The sequence below is a fragment of the Dermacentor silvarum genome, chromosome 5, assembly GCF_013339745.2.
Source record: "Dermacentor silvarum isolate Dsil-2018 chromosome 5, BIME_Dsil_1.4, whole genome shotgun sequence".
NCBI lineage: Eukaryota > Metazoa > Arthropoda > Arachnida > Ixodida > Ixodidae > Dermacentor > Dermacentor silvarum.
In genome coordinates this window covers 116,877,851-116,898,364 of record NC_051158.1, presented here as the reverse complement: position 1 = coordinate 116,898,364, position 20,514 = coordinate 116,877,851, and the positions used below count along the sequence as shown (strand labels likewise).

General features: G+C 45.9%; 1 protein-coding gene across 1 annotated transcript in view; it reads right to left on the bottom strand.

The window, feature by feature from the left end:
• The window catches only part of LOC125945969 (evasin P1181-like), a 329,927-nt gene extending 309,758 nt beyond the window's left edge, over nt 1-20,169 (bottom strand). The window contains exon 1 of the mRNA XM_049668405.1: nt 20,091-20,169. Coding sequence (XP_049524362.1) covers nt 20,091-20,133 — 43 coding nt within the window. The 5' untranslated portion in view covers nt 20,134-20,169. The remainder of the gene's footprint in view (nt 1-20,090) is intronic.
• Nucleotides 20,170-20,514: the final 345 nt, after the last annotated feature.

Here is a 20,514-nt window from a genome sequence, read left to right as displayed (position 1 = left end):
AGGCGCTGGTTGTATATACGGAGATTTGGTGAAGGACTCTTGTTTCGAAACGTCCTAGAGATGCGTGGAGGAAGGCGCTAGGAACGCCGTTGCCCGTGGACGCCGACGCGTCCCATTCCCCGTAAGTAGCTCTGTTCACGGCTTCGCTGTTGGACCTTCTTCACGGAGTGGAAAGTTCGGTGATTTTCTTTATGTTTGGCTGTTCAAAAAAGATCCATAGCTGACATCTGCATCACTTCTACCGTTACGTTGTTTCTTCATTTCAAAATTTGGCATTTAACATTCCTTTATTGCTTTTCGCATTCTTAGCAAACTCCACGCACTTTCCGGTGTCTGTCTGTCTGTCGCTCTGTCTGTCCGTCTATCTATCTATCTATATATCTATCTATCTATCTATCTATCTATCTATCTATCTATCTATCTATCTATCTATCCATTTCTCTTATCATCGCTCTTCCAACTTGCTTAACAAGTGAACAATGGGTAATTGTGCAGATCATTGAATAGAGATCATTGAACATGTGCTCATGCAACCGAGTTCGAAACGGATTGTCAGGCCAACTTAAATAGCTAGGTGTGTGACACTAGATATGTACTGCGTTTCAGAACCTCTTTCACGACAACTTGTGTCACTTTGCGCGTCCCACTGGGCTTGTGCCACTGGGATCTGCCTCTAATATGTGCTGTTCCACAATAGATGTCTATGCCGTCTATCAATGCCAATGGGTATGTGCCGCTAGGAATGTGCCCTTCTTCAGTGATCCTCTTTGTCCCTAATTTGGATGGCTGGGTATGTATTGCTCTTCAGTGGTAAAAAAAATCATTTATTATTTCTTCAGTGCTGGCGCGGAATGGAAACCTTGTCACATATATTCAGACAACCATGTATGAACGTATATTCCCACAAGCACCACCTGCGGACTTCCCGTTGCGGACGCTGGGTGCACTGCATGTTTTCAGTGAAGCGCGAAAGATGAACCTCGCTGCATATAGTTCTCAAACATGACGCATTTTGGCGTTAGCAATGTTTTGTCGCTAGAATATTTAACGTCGACGCATTAACGTCGACATTCATTCTCGGCTGGGTCCTGCCGGAATTCCTTAGTCGCTGCTGGGCTTGCCAAGAAAACATTAAGGGTAAATTACGTGTTTTTGTATCTACAACATTTCGGAATGTCGGTACCAAATACCATAGCAACCTAATTATTTCGCTTCATATCGGATGTTTCTTTCTCGAAGCAGATGCTGCTCTAGACCTACCGTGCAGAAAAAGGCGACCAGCCCATGCATCTCTCGTTGTGCTAGGCCATTTGTAGTTCTTCGTTGTGAACCATAATGTAGCCTTGAACAGCCGCATTGTGATTCTCTAGTTCTGTTTGCAATGATAATTTTAAACAACACCACGCTAATAAACTGTTTCTTTAACTACTTAGACACTCAGTGATTATTTGTCTTTGCTTTTCTCCTTAAACTTGTCGACAACTTCCCATTTCTCGCACTCTCATTCTGATTTCTTGTCTATTTCCTCCTGTGATAAGTCTACCGTTCTTGTATTTCTGCATTCTATAGTGTTTTGCGATGTTCTTTGTTTCCATACCAAATTTCCTGCTTCCATCATTTGCGCGGTTTTCCATTGCCTCTTCAGAGTACATATTGCTTCAATGATTAAAATTTTAGTACCGCCTAATGTTACAATCTCAATAAAATGCGAGTCTCTTGGCGTCTTATCCATTGCCTGCTCTGTGCTAGCTGCTATGATGACAAAGTTTTGGTCATTAATGTTTGACCTAGGGTTATTTTTTCCGTGGTTCTTTTACCAGTGTGAGGTAATACGTTTATGGTCACTCGGCATTTTAGTTGATCCTTCCAAATCTAGTTGCACAATAGCCAACTTGCTGTATATTTTCACACTCCCACACTATTTGACCCCAGCACTTTGATTCCCTTATGCAATTACTGGATAGTACTGTTCGCCTAGGTGAAGCAATTGTTTTCAGTTATAGTAAGTGTGTATCAATGCAGATATTTAATGTGGGCATTCGTATCACTTCGAATGATAGGTTTCTCTTTGTTTTTGACGTTCTGAATGTTTTCATGCAGATATTAGGCTCATTCTTTATTTCCTTGCCAACGATTGCTGCCTGCCTAAAGCCAAGCCTCTCCATGAATTTTATTCTTAAGCCAGAACCATTTCTCGCTCTAAGATATGCGCCCGACAATCGATATTTATTCCAAGAAAATATCACTTCTGAGAAATGCGTGTGGCCCACCCCTACCTCCTTTCGTTAGTGATTTTTGTTCCGTTGCAACCCTCCAACATGGAGCTCTTGGCATGCAAGAGGCACTTCCAAAGTCAAAATTAAGGGCCTGTAGAAGTGCAGATAGACTTCTGTTCCTTCGTTAGTTGCTCCTCAAATTTTTTACTTAGATTTTTGTTTATTCACTAGATTGTACTAATGATGCATTTTATCCCCTTTTATTAACATAACCTGTGCTTTTTTAAACACCACTCACACAACTAAGAATGTATGTAACCTATCTTCGCTGACCTTCCTCAAACCCCATCATACTAAGTAACACCACTCCCATGACGTCGCCAGTATTCGGGTTCTTCCCGGATGCAGCCGAAACAAATGTCATCGTGAACGGAGCGCTCCCATCGCTCGTTGCCCTTCGTCTCCATACCCCGTTTGTCCACTACATCCAAGTGCATGTCACTTCTCTATTGAAGTACATCTTTGTCAGCTGCGATAAATCGCAGGAACATCCTTGTTAGTACTTTAGAGTGGAATCAACATATAGACTTTGTAGTACAAGAACTTAGCCCCATAGCAGAAGTATTAAACAGGAAAAGATTTCTAGTGCCTACATCCGTAAAAATATATAATTACCACTCATTATTTGCACTGATGGTTGCAGTACTATTTCTTGCTAACGATGTATTCTTTTTTGCGCTAACGGATTTCACAAAAACATTACAGTGCCTCCGTTTCTGAAATTGAGGACAGCCGCCTTTGGCGCGTCGTAAGCGCCAAAATAGGAAATAGTGCTGTCTGTGTCACCAGCCTCAATCAAGTTAGAACTGCGGGCCACGGTGATGGTTAATAGGCGCAGAGTTCTGGGCACGCCCCGTTTCGCCGTAGCCTTCGCAGTGCAAGGCGTTGAAGAATGAGAAAGAGCAGCACGTAGGGATGGAATCTTTGATTGACAATAACTCCGCTTCTGCTGAACTTATTGAAGTACTCCTTGCGGAAAAGTATCTCTTAAATAGCCTATTTTACCTTGACATGCATTTGTCGACGTCGATAAGAAGTTGTTCATGGTGCCTTTAAGAAATCGTTCACTAAGCCAAATACATAAAAAATACTGAAATGCCCGGAGATTAAGGTGATATCCACCCTTTGTACCTGACCACCTATGTAATTGTTTAAGCTTAACGATATCCTACAAGATAACTGGTTGCCTTAAATGAAGCTATTCAAAGAACGTTGCACATAGCAGCTTACACTAATTGTTGATCCACTTATTAACATAAAACTATCTCGGGAAGAGAAAGAACTTCAGCGAATTGTAGAATGAGAGGAAAAGTAAAAGAACAGCGTAATAGAAAACAAAATATGCCGTTGAGTGCAGCCATGGTAATTCTATAGTCCTAAATTATGAAAGAGAAACTTTACATTCGTACGGCAATCCAACAGACAAAGCACACTAGTTATGTAGCATGCATCTTACAGATCTTAAAGCCATCTGAAGATTCCTCAAACGGTGTCTCAGATTTTGTGGCACTACAACATTAAGCACTACAAAGATATAACAGAGTACTCTAGGTGCATGAGCTATAGTATTCCTTTTTGATAAGCAAGACGCAGATAACCTAAACATTGAGGTTCAGCCAAGACAATCACATGGAGAGCAAATAATGAACAATGTTACGAACTGGATGCTTACGCAAAACTATTCTCGAAGGAAATTCTAAGCAAGCCAAGAAAACATGGAAAGCTCAAGAAATCACCCACAAGGCACGTAAGTTTGGCGAAGCTTTGGAATAGAAAGAATCGAATAAAAGCGCCATACAAAGCTCGTATTGTTGTAGCCCGGTCCGTAGAAGAGCCCAGAGATTAGAGACCCCACAATTCTTCAATGGCACTCATTACCCCAATAGATTCTGACCAGATTTCAGAATAGAGAAAGGTCATACAGTGTGCTAAAACATACTTTCTAGCCTCGGAATTATTCACGTACTCCGAGAAGCGCTTCATGGCACCCCATAATAGACAAATGAGGCGTCTCTGTATTTAGGAAAACGTTTGAAAACATTCGTAGAATAATTGATGGCCTACCTATTACGGGCCTGTTTATCGTGCCTCAAATGACACGCCTACTGAGATATTGAAAAATTGCAATATCATCAGGTGTCAACAGTGTACTCCACCCGTTATGCAGGATACGATGACTCCCGTAAAAATAAAAAAAGATATTATTTCAGCACAAACACTTGCATGCGGCCGGTAACGTCATCTCGAATGTATGTGCTCCGCGCAAAAATTCAGCTATTCTGATGGTATCGAACTGGTCGGAAATCCCTCAAAGATTGCTCGCCCGAAACGCACTGCATCGTTCTTGATGCGATACGGTCTTCTTGATACAAAATTTTGGTAGTAGCATGAGAACTTGATTTGTTATAATCATGTCGGTTTAAACTTCATACTTGCATCCACAAGATAGATTACAACTGCAGTGTATGCGAAAGTGGTGTCGGTGTACTAAACGAATTCATTGGGCATTGTAGGTGCGCTTACACTAATATTAGGTCCACTACACACCACTCTGCTTGTCAAAATATTGTTCGCATAACAACACTTGCCGCTGAGCAGAGAAACTGAAAACGATGCTTTCTAGAAAGCTTACAGAGAGCCAGCAATATTAATGCGATTGACATTCTGTGCTATATCAGGCGTTTTCTGCCTGTCTGTGTCTGTCTGTCTGTCTGTCTCTCTCTCTCTATATATATACACACACACACACACACAGATATATATATATATATATATATATACCTCTGCAATTTGTTTATTTATTTATTGCAACACCTTCAAGGCCCAGCGGGCCTTACAGAAGAGAGTGTCAGAAAAAAGCTCATAATGCAGCAAAACTTAAACAATATGGTATCCAGCAACGAAAACACATAGGTTTAGGCGAAATGCAAGCTCACATTAGCAACTAGGCAGATTAGGCAAACATATTTTTGTGCGGCAGTCTAAAAAACTAAAGACGTGTCAGAAATATCGGCAACACAGGCGGGTAGGTGGTTGCCGTAGCTAGTCGTCTTTGGCACAAAAGAAAACAATATGGTGTACACAAAAGAAAACACTATCGTTTACACCAACGAAAAAGCGTAGATTTAGGTGAAATGCAAATCGGACCAGGAACAATACAGATCAGGCGAACACATAGTTTTCAGTGGCAGTTTTAAATAAACACGTGTCAGAGATATCGGCAACAGAGGTGGGCAGGTGGTTCCGATCGCTAGCCGTCTTTGGCACAAAAGACGCATTAGTACGGCATTAGTACGGCACTATGGAATGCGTACCTGATGGCAATGATCTGTGCGAGGTGATACCATAGCTATTCACCTATTGAATGATGGCTGATATAAATATGAATGATGTATCAGAAAGACGATCCCCTTTTAGCTGATAATTGTGATAATAAATCCTGTGAAAGTTTAGCATTTGCGAAAGTTTTCTACGAAGGGAAACACTAGGAAGGTTCAAGGTACTTTTCAATGCAGTTACGCTATCAGTGCAGGAGAACCCATGGCCCTCGGTCCGCAGCGGCGGCGGAGCACCGCAATAAGGTGGCTAGGCAAGGAAAGAGCTTACCTACTGGTTGTCTTGGTGCCTTACCTCCCACTTCATTTGCTGCTTCTGAGATAAGCCTAGTTAAGGTTTTATTCGTGACCTCTATGTTGTCTTCATCTTCCTGTTCTAAAGCTGCATACTTGTTTGCGAGCACCAGCTTCAATTGGTCTGGTTTTACCCTTATTGCGTCTAGATTGGCCTGTTTCTACCTGACTAATTTTATTGTTGCTCTCTTCAAATCGAGACGAATTCAAGACCTCACTAACCTATGGTCACTGCACTTAACTGTAACTAACAATTTTAAATTCTGCATGTTGCTGGGATCGTCAGAGAGAGTGATATCTATTTCATTTCTTGTTTCGCCATTAGGGCATTTCCAGGTAGAATTCCTGTTACTGCGCTTCCTGAAGAAGCGCAGTCTATAGCCTATTCGGAGCCTATTCCTTTCCGCGCAATTCTATTTGGTGTTTCTAAAATCGATGCCGTAGTTGCTAATTGCTTGTAGCCATGCCTGATTTTTCGCCACTTTTGCGTTCAAGTCCTCCAAGACTATAACATTCTGAGTTTGCAACTTTGTCATTGCTAATTCAACATCTTCATAAAAGTGCTCTATTTTTTCATTATCGTGACTGGAGGATGCATTGAAGGCTTGTAATGCCGCTGTTATACGTTTATCTCCTATTCGACTTTACTAAGACGACTGCTACCTGCCCATTATAGCTGTAGAATTCATCAATGTTGCCCGCTAGGTCCTTATCAATTGGAAATCCTACCCCGTAATCTCTTTCGTCCGGAAGACCTCTGTAGCAGAGGTCGTTGCCCCTAATGCTATATAAGGCTCACCAGTTAATCAAACATGACGAAGGCGAATAATATACCAGCTAATGTCTGATAATTCCTCAAATAGCCCTGCTAAGGAAGCCTCACTCGAGAGGGTTCGCGTGTTGAACATTGCCAGGTCCAGTTTCCAGTGGCGGCCCGTTCGGACCCAGATATCCTTAGCACCCTCTGCCGCGTCGCAGGTCTGACCGCCAGCTTTGTCAGGTGTTCCGCAGCCGCTGGTGACTGAGGGCCATGGGTTAATTGCAGGAGTCATGAGCGAGGTAGCGGCCAAATACTGCACCAGGGAGGCCAATTCCTGTCCTGGTAAGGGAGTGCATTTGTTGAAGCTGAGTGTACTTTGCTCATGTGGTTACAGCTATACTATTATAGCCCCACTGGCTCTTGGAAATTTTTTGACTGTGTCAGGCGCAACTGTAAGCCTGAAAATGTAGTGGACTGAAGGAGGATTCAAACTTACGACTTTCAGATTAGAAGCCCGGTGTTTTGTCTCTGCTGCACGCCATCATCCTACGATACAATATATTCACATAGTTTCAAAGGTGATAGATAAGACGTAGGAGCACGATGATTGACGGTGGTGAAGCACTTGCTCTTTCTGAGACTCCTAAAGCAAATAATTGCCTGATGGACAATATTTTAAATTGCATGCCAACACGTACATGGCATGTATACAAGTAAGGTTCCGCGGCATGTTTTGATACGCAATATATTTGCCAAGCAATGTCGCGGATCACTGTGGAACCGCGATTCTTTAGCGTGCTGATCAGTGTCTGCATTGTCAAAAGGGTCATAAAATGCAGCTATGAACTTATAGTGTTTTGTAGATGGAAGCAAAAGAAACACAACGTTATTCTCACTTTAGATTTCGAGTAATGAATTAGATTCGATGCCATGGTACTGGTATCGAGTGAGCAGCACCGTGACGACGCAATGACGGATGTGGATGGCAATCCTAGGGTACTCTTTTTTAAGGCGCAAAGCACCTTATGCGCTTGGGCTGTCGGCGTCCCCTGTCGTCGTCGTCGTCACGGTAATCAAGCTGCACTGCCGAGCGTACCGCGTGCCGAGGGCCCCCGCGTTGGTCGTCGTCGTCTTCCACAGGTGTCTGCGTTGCCGCTCATCATTCCAGCGTAGAATGTCACTTCTCTTCTGTCGTCGTAATGGGGAGGCAGCGTTTAAGGGGTTATGAGCCATTGCTTAAGGCAGTATGAGCCCATTAGCAGTGCATCACTGCATGCTTCGCACCTCCCCAGGTTTCACGTTTGTGGAGCTGCATTTAGCTCAGTGGTACATTTGACACTTATGCATAAAATTTATTTCACCGCTCAAACCAAGCCTACTACTTAACTCGTGCTAACTGTAATAACTAATTTTATTTTTGTTTTTATTTCAAGAAACCCCTAATGGCCCTCACAACGAGGGTATTGCATAGGGGGTGACAAAAATTGTATGGCAATCTAGAGAAGGAATAGGCAACAAGAATAAAATAAAATGGGGCAGCACAGCAACAATCAATGAACCATAATGAGAAAACGCAACATAATAAACAGAACACACACACACACACAAAAAGAAAAATCAAACATTGCGGTAAACGGAACAGAAGTAGAAGAAAAGCTACTTATCACATTCATTTTTTAGAAGTTCTTGAAATTTCGATGTGTTTATTTCAGTTGCGATTGTAACAGGTAGCTGGTTCCACTCAATAATGGTTTTGGGTATGAATGAGTTCGCAAAAGATGAAGGGCGGCAAATGATGCGTTTGATCTTGAAAGGATGGTCACGGCGGGGAAAGAAGGCCGATGGTGATTGAAAGAAATCGTCATGAAGCAACGGATGATGGTAAATTTTGTGAAAAAGAGTTAAGCGAGCAAGTTTGCGACGATGGGAGAGGTTAACAAGACCAGCACGAGCTTTTAACGCCGTGACGCTAGTGAAACGTGAGTAATCTGAAAAAATGAAACGAGCAGCACGGTTTTGCAGGGATTCGATGTCATCTATAATGTAGGCTTGATCCGGGTCCCATATGGCTGAAGCGTATTCGATTTTAGGTCGGATTAAGGTGATATAAGCAAGTTTACGCACAGGCGCAGGAGCATGTCGAAGGTTACGTTTTAATAAGCCAAGAGAACGGTTAGCAGCTGCTAGAATCAGATAAATGTGATAGTTCCAGGTTAAGTCAGACAGTAGGTGAACACCTAAATATTTGTAAGTAGAAGCTGCCTCAACTGTTACGTCATTAATAGTGTATTTGGTTGGGATGCGGCAAGAGTTTCTTGTAAAGGAGACGAGCTTTGTCTTAGAGTGGTTTAGAGTCATTTGCCAAGATGAACACCAAGTGTTAATTGAATCGAGATCAGTTTGTAAATATTGGTGGTCAGTTTCACTTTTAATGGCTCTGTACACAACACAGTCGTCAGCGAACAGTCTAATTTTGGAAGATACACAGTTCATAAAAGCTAAAACTGTAAGAAAGGCGTGCATAATGGGCAAATGGTTTTTTTTACATCGAAGATGTTAAGGGGCTCGGTTCCGTATGATCGTGTCCGCGTGTAGAAAAAACGATCATCATCAGCATTGGCTCGAGCGTCGTGGCCTGCTTGAGCGCAGCTCTGCTCCTCCCTCCAGGCCGGCTGAGCCAACGCCTCTTAAAGCCACGACCTACTGGAACTACAGACCTGCACAGATGTCCGGTTTCTATGGGAGCAGCTTGCGCCCACTTTCGTTCAACCGGTGGCCATAGGTGGCGCTTTTATAACCTGTTCGTCTGCTACTCGGCGGGTGGCTGGGCGGCGTTCGAATGTGTGCGCCTGCTCTTCTGTAGGGGGCTGCTAGCATATGTGACAATTTCTTACGATGACAAGAGCAAGTATGTCAAAATTGTTTAACTGTACTCATTGTAGTGGTATGTAATAACACGTAAAATAGTACACGAATTCTTTCTCGGTTTGCCATTATGCGGAAATTTCGCGCTGCTCCACAGACAGACACACAGAAAAACTAACTGATCGAGTGATTGTTTACGTGTTAGTTCGGCCCGTCAAATATGCATCGCAAAGCTTTTATGAAACTGTGAAAGCTGATGATAGAGTCCTTGCTTTGTTCTGCTTTACATGATGGCAGACAGCATGTATACGATAATGTGATCGTTTACGTTATCCCACCTGTAATTAACTCAAGCAAGCTGCATGACATGCTTTCTGCAGCGTCTGCAGATTCACGCAGTTTGTGTGTGGTCTGCGTATACATATCATCTGCGTGATTCTTTTAAATTTCCTTGTTCATATCAATATATCAAGTTCTTTATTATTGTATTTCATTATTACTCCATTGTACTATATTTTATCCTATGAATCTTCTGGTAATCAGATTTTTCACCCTTCTGCGAAGGCAACGGGAAGAAATGTTATCGTCTGCCGGCTGTACTCGTTTTTCTTTCTTGCACCGCTCTTCCTACTGTATCTTGTGATTTAAATGAGAAGCAATCATTTGCAAATTTTGTTTTCTTTTTTATTTTCGTGAATCTATGCATTTACAAACAATGTAAACGATCTGTGGCTGCCGAAATAGCGGCACGAGCGCTAGAACAGATCGCCGAAGCAGACGACAGCGAACAGGTTATAACTAGAGCCACTCTGCTCGCACGTTCTATCCCTAGCGGCAAAAGGGGTGAACTAGACCAGGCGTGCTGGAGCAGGGAGATCTGTGCAGGTCTGTAGTTCAGTAGGTCGTGCTTAAAGCTTCCAAGGCCTGCGCCCAACAATTTGACGTCACTTCCTGCCGGCAATCGCCGCCGCGTCCCCGCGCCGCTGTGGAAGTAGAGCGGGTAGTGCCAACGCCTCCTAAATGTTTTAGGAGGCGTTCACCTAGCCCCACTAGTCTAGTTTCACAGCCGGGCACAACTGCACTGAGGTGGAACGCTGCATAAAAGAAGGTCGACTGGCGCAAGAGGAGAGAGGAGATCGCGGGGGCTCAGAGGCATTAGCTAGGACGGCGGTGCTGCTTTGCGTCCCTCCGCCTAGGTTGCTGACGCACGCGTTTTCGCTCGCCCCTCCGGCTGCTCCAGGAAGGCGACGAGGGCGCGGCGCGGCGGCCCGATGGCGGGGGGAGAGATAGGCGAATTAAGCGTCTCTTCCTTACACACCAGTAGTACATAGGCCGCTACCTTGCATGACTGTGCGTGTCTGTGTCCGCTCTCAGACTGCGGCGTATGCGCGCAGCTAGAGAGTACTAGACAATGGTCCAGTGGCTCAGTGGGCCGAACGGCGCTCTCCCTCTGAGGCGCCGCGTGTGGAAAAATTGTGCGAGGGTGCTGCGAACGAACTGGATTGGGGTGGAGACGCGCTCCGCGGCATATTCAACGTACTTTCGCAGCGGGCGTCGAGGCCGATTGCTCATAGTACGCTCTTAAAACAGTACTTTATTTCAACTGCAACGTTATGTTTACACCATTTTCCAGACATATATATTTGAGGCATGGATTATACAACGCGACGTCTTCAATTTTGGTGTCGTTGTCAAGCGCGTCGTCTGCTAGCGAGCGCGCGTTCGCTAAGAGGACGTTGGCAGACGCCCAGTTTTTCTCGCAGAACGTCTGTGCAGTACATTTTTTTTTTTGATGTTTTAGGTGCTTTTGTGCGCCCATGACTCTTGACAGCCGGTACCTAATGTAGTTTTAGCCAGATTAACTGCTGTTTTTACCGCTGTCTTCTAAAAGTAAGTCGTCTCTCTGCAACATGACGCTACGTAAGAAAATTTTATTATTTATATCGTGTCACTTTACGCGGGCTTCTTGTTGGTGGATATGGATCAGGGACAATGATAGAAGAAAACAATATTAGAGGACCAGGTTTATGAACTGCGTGGCGCGAAGAGTGACCAATGTATTTTGAGGTAAATAAATCAAAGGGTGCATGCACATATATAATCACGATATATAGGTAAGGGAAAAAACACAAATTATTCTAATCGCACAAATTGAAAAAGTGAGAACTCCCGGCCGGAATAAGCGCACGTGTTGCAGTGATAAACACACTTATTCGTGAATACTGCACATAAAAATCTGTCTCATTTGCAGAAGTAATATTCATAGCAGGCAAAAGAATCTTGTATATATATATATATATATATATATATATATATATATTGTGAGCGCATTTTGTGCATATCGTCGTCGTCATCTTTACATACGATTCATCATCATCGTTTTCTCTCGTGCGGTGCTTCGTCTCCTTCGTCTCTGCTTCGGGCGGCTGCTCGGAAATAAAGGCATCGCATCGGTCGACGTCTCACAATATATATATATATATGCATATATATATATATATATATATATATATATATATATATATATATGCAAAAGAATCTTGTATATATATATATATATATATATATATATATATATATATATATTGTGAGCGCATTTTGTGCATATCGTCGTCGTCATCTTTACATACGATTCATCATCATCGTTTTCTCTCGTGCGGTGCTTCGTCTCCTTCGTCTCTGCTTCGGGCGGCTGCTCGGAAATAAAGGCATCGCATCGGTCGACGTCTCACAATATATATATATATATATATATATATATATTGTACGCACTATTAACGTACTCCGTCCTTTTCATTTGTACATAGCCATCATCACCTTCCCTGTTCTTCTACTTCTTCGCGCATGAGCTGGGGCATTTGCTTTTTGGAATAAAAAGCGCTTGACAGCTCGGTCGGTCTCGGTCTTATAAAGTGGTGGAGGTACGTCAAGACCCCGACGTCCTCTCGCGTTCCCGTCCTCCCTGGAGCTACGTTCCGGTCGCCGCCTGCGCCCGGTTACCCCTACTATGATGGACACTTCCAACCCCGGCTCTTCCGGCGCCTCTAACCCTACCGCACAAACGACTCCGCCTGCGGTTCCCTCTTGGACTGTGACGTGCCCTCAACGCGATCCCCCTGTCTTTGCGGGACGCCGCGGTGATGACGTCGACGATTGGATCGACAACTACGACCGCGTGAGTTCTTGCAATAAGTGGACCGATACCCAGAAATTGAGGCACGTCGCCTTCTACTTGACCGGTGTTGCACAGACGTGGTATTTCAATCATGAATCCGACATCGCGGATTGGTCCACGTTTACCGCCAAGCTGCGGCAAGTCTTCGCTTCCTCGTCTAGCCGTGCAGAAGTCGCCAAGCAGAAGCTGGGCACGCGCCTCCAACTCCCGCAAGAGTCGTACACCTCATACATAGAGGATGTCTTGGCTCTGTGCCGCCGTGCGAACCCTAGCATGACGGAAGCTGAACGCGTGCGACAGATATTAAAAGGCATTGGGTCTGTCGCGTTCAACGCCTTAATCGTGCAAAATCCGGCTTCTGTCCAAGACATCACTGCCACGTGTCAGCGCCTGGACGAGATGCAGTCTCTTCGTCTTCAACATGACAGTAGCGATCCTCACTTTCCCTATTCTTCAGATCTCCGTGCTCTCATCCGCACCATCATCTGCGAGGAGCTTCAAATATTAGACCTGAGGCGTTCACCTACTGCCTGTGCCCCAACCCCCACCTTCGACTTGCGCGAGGTCGTAAAGCAGGAGTTGACAGCGATGACTACGCCCACGACGCATCTTGCTCCTGTAGCGCGCCCCTCACCTACCTACGCGGATGTTGCTTCGCTCCCCACCCCTACCGTGACCTCCGTGCCTCCTGACGTTACCTATGACCATTTGGCCTCGATGGGAACCAGAGCACTTGCTGCGCCATCCTACCCTCAGTGGCGTCCACCTCGTCCGGTTTGTTTTTACTGTGGTATACGCGGCCATATATCTAGCTTCTGCCGCCGTCGCCAGCAGGATGAAAGACGAGGCTATGCTGAGCACGAGAGAGACCGCACTCGCCGACCAGACTCCTACTATCCCGGTTCGTACTCGTTCCCTCAGCGGCGTTCACCGTCTCCTCCAGTTGCTCCCAATCTGCCTCATAGTTCCCGTTCGGCCAGACGTCGTTCTCCTTCGCCTTACCGGCGCTCTACATCGCCGCTTCGTCCCACTTCCCATCTTGCCGACCAACACTCGGAAAACTAACTGTTGCAGTTTTTGGAGGGGAAACTGCTTCCTATCGGTCTTCAACAATTCCTCCTGTTCGCCCGGCCAACATGCTTTATGTAACTGTTGAAGGTGTTCCCGCGTCTGCTCTCATCGATACCGGTGCCGCCGTTTCTGTTCTTCGTAGTGATCTGTGTTCACGGCTCCGGAAAGTGAAAACGCCTTATCTTGGACCTATTTTGCGTGGTGCTAATAATGCATTCATACACCCCGACGGACAGTGTACTGCTCGTGTTTTCATCGACGGCATTCGCCACCACATTGAGTTTATCGTGCTTCCAACGTGTATCCATGAACTTATCTTGGGTTGGGACTTCCTACATTCTGCTTCAGCCGTCATTTCATGTAGAGAGGAAGTTGTCCACATCGCGGATACAGCGCTTGCACCTGTTACAGATTCTTCACCTTCATGCGTGAACTTGGCCATTGATGAAGACTACGTCCTACGTCCTGGTCACGAAGACGTTGTATCCGTAACATCCCGGCAGATCGCCGACGGAGACGCTCTAGTCGCCCCTTCTTCCCGCTGTACTTCTCGTGGAATCCTCATTGCCGCCTGTCTCGTCCGGTTTTCACGTGGGCGCGCCCTTCTGTCTGCCTGCAACACGACCCCAGATCCTGTGATGCTGCCCAAAGGGATGACTGTGGCAACCCTCGCCGACACTCAACCTATCTCTATAGTCACGCTTTGCCCTTCTTCATCGCCAGCACCTACCTCGGGTTTGGATGATTCCTTCCCTCCCCCAGCCGTTCTTGGTTCTGACCTAACCGCCGCGCAGTCCGAAGCCTTACTGGCGGTCTTAGCGAAGCACAAAGCCTGTTTCGATAGCTGTTCCCCTGTGTTGAGCCAAACTTCTGTGGCTTCACACCGCATCGAAACCGATGGTTCCGCTATCATACGACGACGCCCCTATCGTGTCTCGCCGTCCGAACGGAGGGTCATTGAACAACAGGTTGCTGACATGCTTGCGCGGAAGATAATTAGACCTTCATCTAGTTCCTGGGCTTCTCCCGTGGTTCTGGTAAAGAAAAAGGATGGCTCCGTTCGCTTTTGCGTCGACTATCGAGCGCTCAATAAGATCACACGCAAGGACGTATATCCAATACCTCGAATCGACGACGCTTTGGACACACTGCAAGGGGCTGAATATTTCTCCAGCCTTGATCTTCGATCAGGCTATTGGCAAATTCCGATGAACGAGACTGACAAAGAAAATACCGCATTCGCTACACCAGACGGACTTTATGAATTTAACGTGATGCCTTTTGGTCTTTGTAACGCTCCCGCCACATTTGAGCGCATGATAGATAACGTACTTCGTGGACTAAAATGAAAGACCTGCCTCTGTTATCTGGACGATATTGTCATCTTTTTGTCTAACTTCAGCCAACACCTTCATCGATTAGACGAAGTTCTCAAGTGCCTTGCAAATGCTGGTCTCCAGATCAATACAAAAAAATGCAAATTTGCAAGCAAGAATATAAAAATATTGGGCCACGTCGTCTCAAAAGATGGCATCCAGCCAGACCCCGAAAAAAATTAGTGCTGTTCTCCACTTTCCTCGGCCCCAGCAGCAGAAAGATCTACGTAGTTTCCTCGGCTTGGCTTCATATTTTCGTCGATTTATATGCAACTTTGCTGCCATAGCGGCTCCTCTACACAAGCTACTGGTTACCGGTGCCTCTTTCACATGGACTAACGAATGCGAATCAGCTTTTCAAGCTCTTAAGCAACATCTTACTTCCGGACCAGTGCTTCGCCACTTCGATGATCGAGCCCCCACCATACTCCATACTGACGCCAGCGCACAAGGTATTGGCGCAGTACTTCTGCAACGTAATGCAGCCTCTAAAGAGAAAGTGTTCGCATATGCCAGCCGAACACTTTCTCCAGCTGAGCGGAACTACACCATTACAGAGCAAGAGTGCCTGGCTATCGTCTGGTCGATTCAGAAATTTCGCCCATACCTTTACGGCCGCCACTTCACCATCGTCACCGACCATCATGCTCTGTGTTGTCTGTCATCAATGAAAAACATGCCAGGACGCTTAGGACGCTGGATACTCCGCTTGCAGGAATATGACTTTGCAATAACGTACAAGTCTGGAAAAAGTCATCATGATGCAGACGCATTGTCTCGCTGCCCACTCTCGCTCTCTCCCGGTAACGCGCCGTCGCCTTCCCCACCACGTCGTTCCGATGCTACGCCTGCCTCACACCAGCTCTCGATAACGCCCCTGGACCTAGCTACGCTTTCATCACGCTCTGATCTCGTCTTGCTTCAGCGGGCCGACTCCTACTGTCGAACTCTCATGGATCGCCTTAGTGGATTCGCCGAAACAACCTAACAGCCGTTTGCGACGCCAACTTCGACAATTTCGCCTGCAAAATGGCGTGCTACACCGCTACGTTTATCACCCAACAGGTCACCGGTGGGTCCCAGTTCTACCTCGCTGCCTTCGCCGGCGCGTATTAGAGGCACTTCACGACGACGCATCGGCTGGCCACTTAGGCTTCCACAAGACTTACGACCGCATCAAGAGCCGCTGCTTCTGGCCTGGCCTATCCACAACGGTGGCCAAATTTATTGCCTCCTGTGCGTCATGTCAGCACCGAAAACGCTCGACTTCCCCTCCTGCCGGTTTACTACAACCTCTGCCTTGCCCGGACGCACCTTTTGAATTTGTTGGCATTGATTTATATAGTCCCTTGCCTTTGACACCCTCTGGACACCGTTGGATTGTCACTTCGGTCGACCATTTAACCAGATATGCCGAGACTGCCCCTCTGCGAGCCGGTACCGCGTCTGAGGTTGCTGACTTTTTCTTGCGCTCCATTGTCTTGCGCCACGGGGCTCCTCGCGTTCTTCTGACTGACCGTGGCAAGGCGTTTATTTCCCAAGTTCTCGAGGAAGTTCTTCGGGCCACTGATACCGTGCACAAATCTACTTCTACCTATCATCCGCAGACCAATGGCCTCACTGAGCGCTTCCACCGTACGCTGTCTGACATGATTTCCATGTACATCCGGCCTGACCACACTAACTGGGATAAAATTCTTCCTTTTGTGACATTCGCCTATAATACTGCTATTCAACGGACTACCGGTTACAGCCCTTTCTTCCTTTTATACGGAAGATCTCCTTCCACCATATTTGACAGAAAATTCTTTTTAGCACCTTCTTCGCCTACCGCGTCCCTTCCAGAAGATTTTGCTGCCAGAGTTGCACATTGCCGTCAAATCGCCCGGCAAAGCACGGAAGCTACCCAAGCTGAGCGCAAACGTCGCTGCGACAACAAACGCCGTGACCTCCGTTTTCACCCTGGAGACCAAGTCCTGCTTTGGACTCCAGCCCGAACTCCAGGCCTCTGTGAGAAGTTCCTTCAACGCTATATTGGCCCATACACCGTTGTGCAGCAAACATCTGCAGTGAACTATCTCGTGCGCCCAGTACACTCCGTCACTGACCGGCGCCGCCGGAATGCCGAAATTGTTCACGTCTCGCGGATGAAGCCCTTCACTCCCCGTTTAGATAATCTGTAATCTGCGGCCAGGCTGGCCGCTTCCATGACGGGGGGAAGTTAGTGTAAGCACTATTAACGTACTTCGTCCTTTTCATTTGTATATAGCCATCATCACCTTCCCTGTTCTCCTACTTCTTCGCGCATGAGCTGGGGCGTTTGCTTTTTGGAATAAAAAGCGCTTGACAGCTCGGTCGGTCTCGGTCTTATAATATACATATATATATATATATATATATATATATGCACAAGTGTTATTGATATATTGCACGATGCCGAAAAGTCGTTTCCGTTTCAATGTAACGCTTAACAGCACCATTGAAGACTCAAAGGTGAGTGATCGATGCACACGTGAGAACTTTTACTGCGAATGATTCATCTGCCGGAGAGTCGTGCCTGTTGCGCAGAGTCGTAGTTCCTGAGAGAATTTAACGCATGGGCATTAATAAGTTCTGCTTACCAAGTTCCTAGCTATTATTCAATATAAACGCCCCGTTTTAGTGCAGCCTGTAAATCTGCGAAATTGATTCAGAGACGGAAAACTTTTTTGACTGGCTCACCATGTTATCAACCCAATTAAACTGGGTGCCCCATGTGATACACCGCACTTATCTTCTTCAACGCACCCAACAGATCTGCAACATCTCTACGAGTATGTCAGACATTCTGTTTTATTATGGTCGTTATTATAGTGCACCGGATAACTGAAGGCAACCGTTCATAATATACCGGCTGCTCAGTTGAGCGGACATACAGTTGCGAACGGAATTATATTTATGTATGAAATATAGGAATAGCGTAACACGTTTTCCTTGGAAATCAGACTCGATATTAATGTAATTTGTTTACACTCTCCCTCCATGAAAACGAGGGGTGACTACTTCAGGACGTCAATAAAGTTTGCTACCTACCTACCTACCTACCTACCTAGAAAAAAGCCGCAGAACGCAGCCACGTGTTTTTTTTTACTTTAAACAAAGTCTTTGGTTTTACGTGCAAAAACCACGATATGATTATGAGGCACCTGAATAGAAGTACACGAGTCTTTTGCCATTTCGTTCCCATCAAATTCTGCGACCTGGATTGAACACGCGAGCTTCAGTTTAGCAGCGCAACGCCGTATCCACTATATAGCCTCTATTTAGGCTACCAGGCATGCTTTCTTTCTTTTCCTTTTTTTCGAAGTACCGACTAGAAAAAAAATTACACGTACGGCTTACGGCCAAAGATGAGCATATAGAATAACTAAAACAGTTTTCGGCGCACGAGGTCCGACCGCAATAAATGAGCCCGCAAAAATTACTCCGCATTCTGTTACGCGAGGATGGCGGAAACGAGAATGTAATGTTGCGCTGCGTTTACTCTTTTTTATCTGTAACAATGCCTCCCGTAAATCTGAGTAGAAGGCGCCCGATGGGGCAGATATGCTTTACTTGTTTGAAGCGGCAAGCATGAAGGTTACATATGTTTCTTCGTCTGCGTTTCGCAAGAGCTACTGATGGAAAACTATATGCGCAGCAATACACAAGAGAGATACATGCTGCTTGAAGACCTATAAAAAATTTGTTCTCCGCAGTGAACCGCACAGTAGAATGAAAGCCGACACTGCCGCCGTAATGCACGCGCAATCACCAAGCGCCATTAAAAAATAAAATAAAGAAGTGAAAGGAAGGAATTTATTCTTAAGGCATAAATACAAGTCATATGCAATAATGGACATTATTTGAGCTGTCTGAACACAAATACCGAGCAGTATCGCCAGCAGTTTCCAACGGTGCGACCTTGATGCGGCCCAGTCCACTTCGATCGCAGTGCCGCCACAGTATTTTTCCACGTCGGGCGCCTCACTGCAAAGCATGCGCCGCCCCAGCCGCTCGTCCCACTCAACCGTATTCTAGTTCACTCTAGCGCAGCCCTGCCAGCCTCGGCCGCCTGCGCCGCTGGCTTTCTCCGGGCTCCCACCTGCCTACGAAAATAAGTAGGTCAACGGAGGAGTGGGGTGTGAGAGGAGTTCGCGTTTGCGTAGGTTGTATATACCGAGATTTTGGGGGCGGCGGGGGGGGGGGTTATCTTGTAAGAGTCTACCTAGCAACCTGTCCATTTCGGCTGTCCGAATGGCTCCACCTGCCCGAGCGCGAAGGAGACTGGCTGACTCCTTCTCGCTAGTGCTCCTGGAGCCAGTCGTGACAGCCGAAGTGGACAGTCCACTTGGTGGACTCTTACAGAATACCCCTGTTGGCCAAGCACTCTTGCCTGGGAACTTCCTACAAAAGCGTGAGGAACGCGCTAGAAACGCCGTCGCCCGTGGACGCCTAGCCTGCTCTCTCAGAGCCGAGTATTGTATAGCCATCGTCTAAGTGTTAAAAAATCCCCATTGTTCTACTCGGAGCTGGCACCGAAGCCTCTTTCCCGAGTACGTAGCGAAGGGGTCGGTTTACCATTTTGTAGCTACAGGGTGGAAGGGCCTGACTTTTTAATGGAATTGGGATGCTGATAATGAATGCAGCCTGAAAAAACAGCATAGAACATCAGCCACACCTGTAGGCGCCTCCGCGTCTATAATTTTGCCAAGTCTATATTTTCCAAAGGGAAAAAAAATCGAACAAATTATAAGCTACGAGCTCTCCAAGAAATATACATTTTATGCAAGTTCCCCGCGTGCCTCTTGAAATAAGCTTTTGTTCCTGCATAACATATTGTGACAGTCATTAGGAAGTGAATAATTGCAGTTTGGGTTTGGGAATGCCTTATATATAACGAGTCTCTTAAAAACTCACCGCTAATCAAAAGAAGGACTGCCCACAAGCTTGCCTTGGCCATATCGTGTTCTACTGATGGAGGAAGTGGTGATGCGGGATTCGGGTTTGTAAGAAATATATACAGCAGCAAGAATGACGTCGGCGCAGCTGAATCTACCGCGACTCTAACGGAATGTGCCAATACTGGTCACGTGACAGCAGTTCGAGTGCAGTGTACTGCTACCAATTTACGTACTTCGCATAAATTTTGATTAATAAGGACGTCCTTGCCATAAAATAAAGACTAACGCAGACGTGTAACTAGTGCAAGGACAGACAATATTTGCTGCAAGATATTGAAAATGCCAATCCAAGACATTTCATGAAAAAGCTACGATAAATGTGGGCATATTTGTACTGTAACTTTGAAAGAAAATAATGCAGCAACGTGCCGAGTTATGAG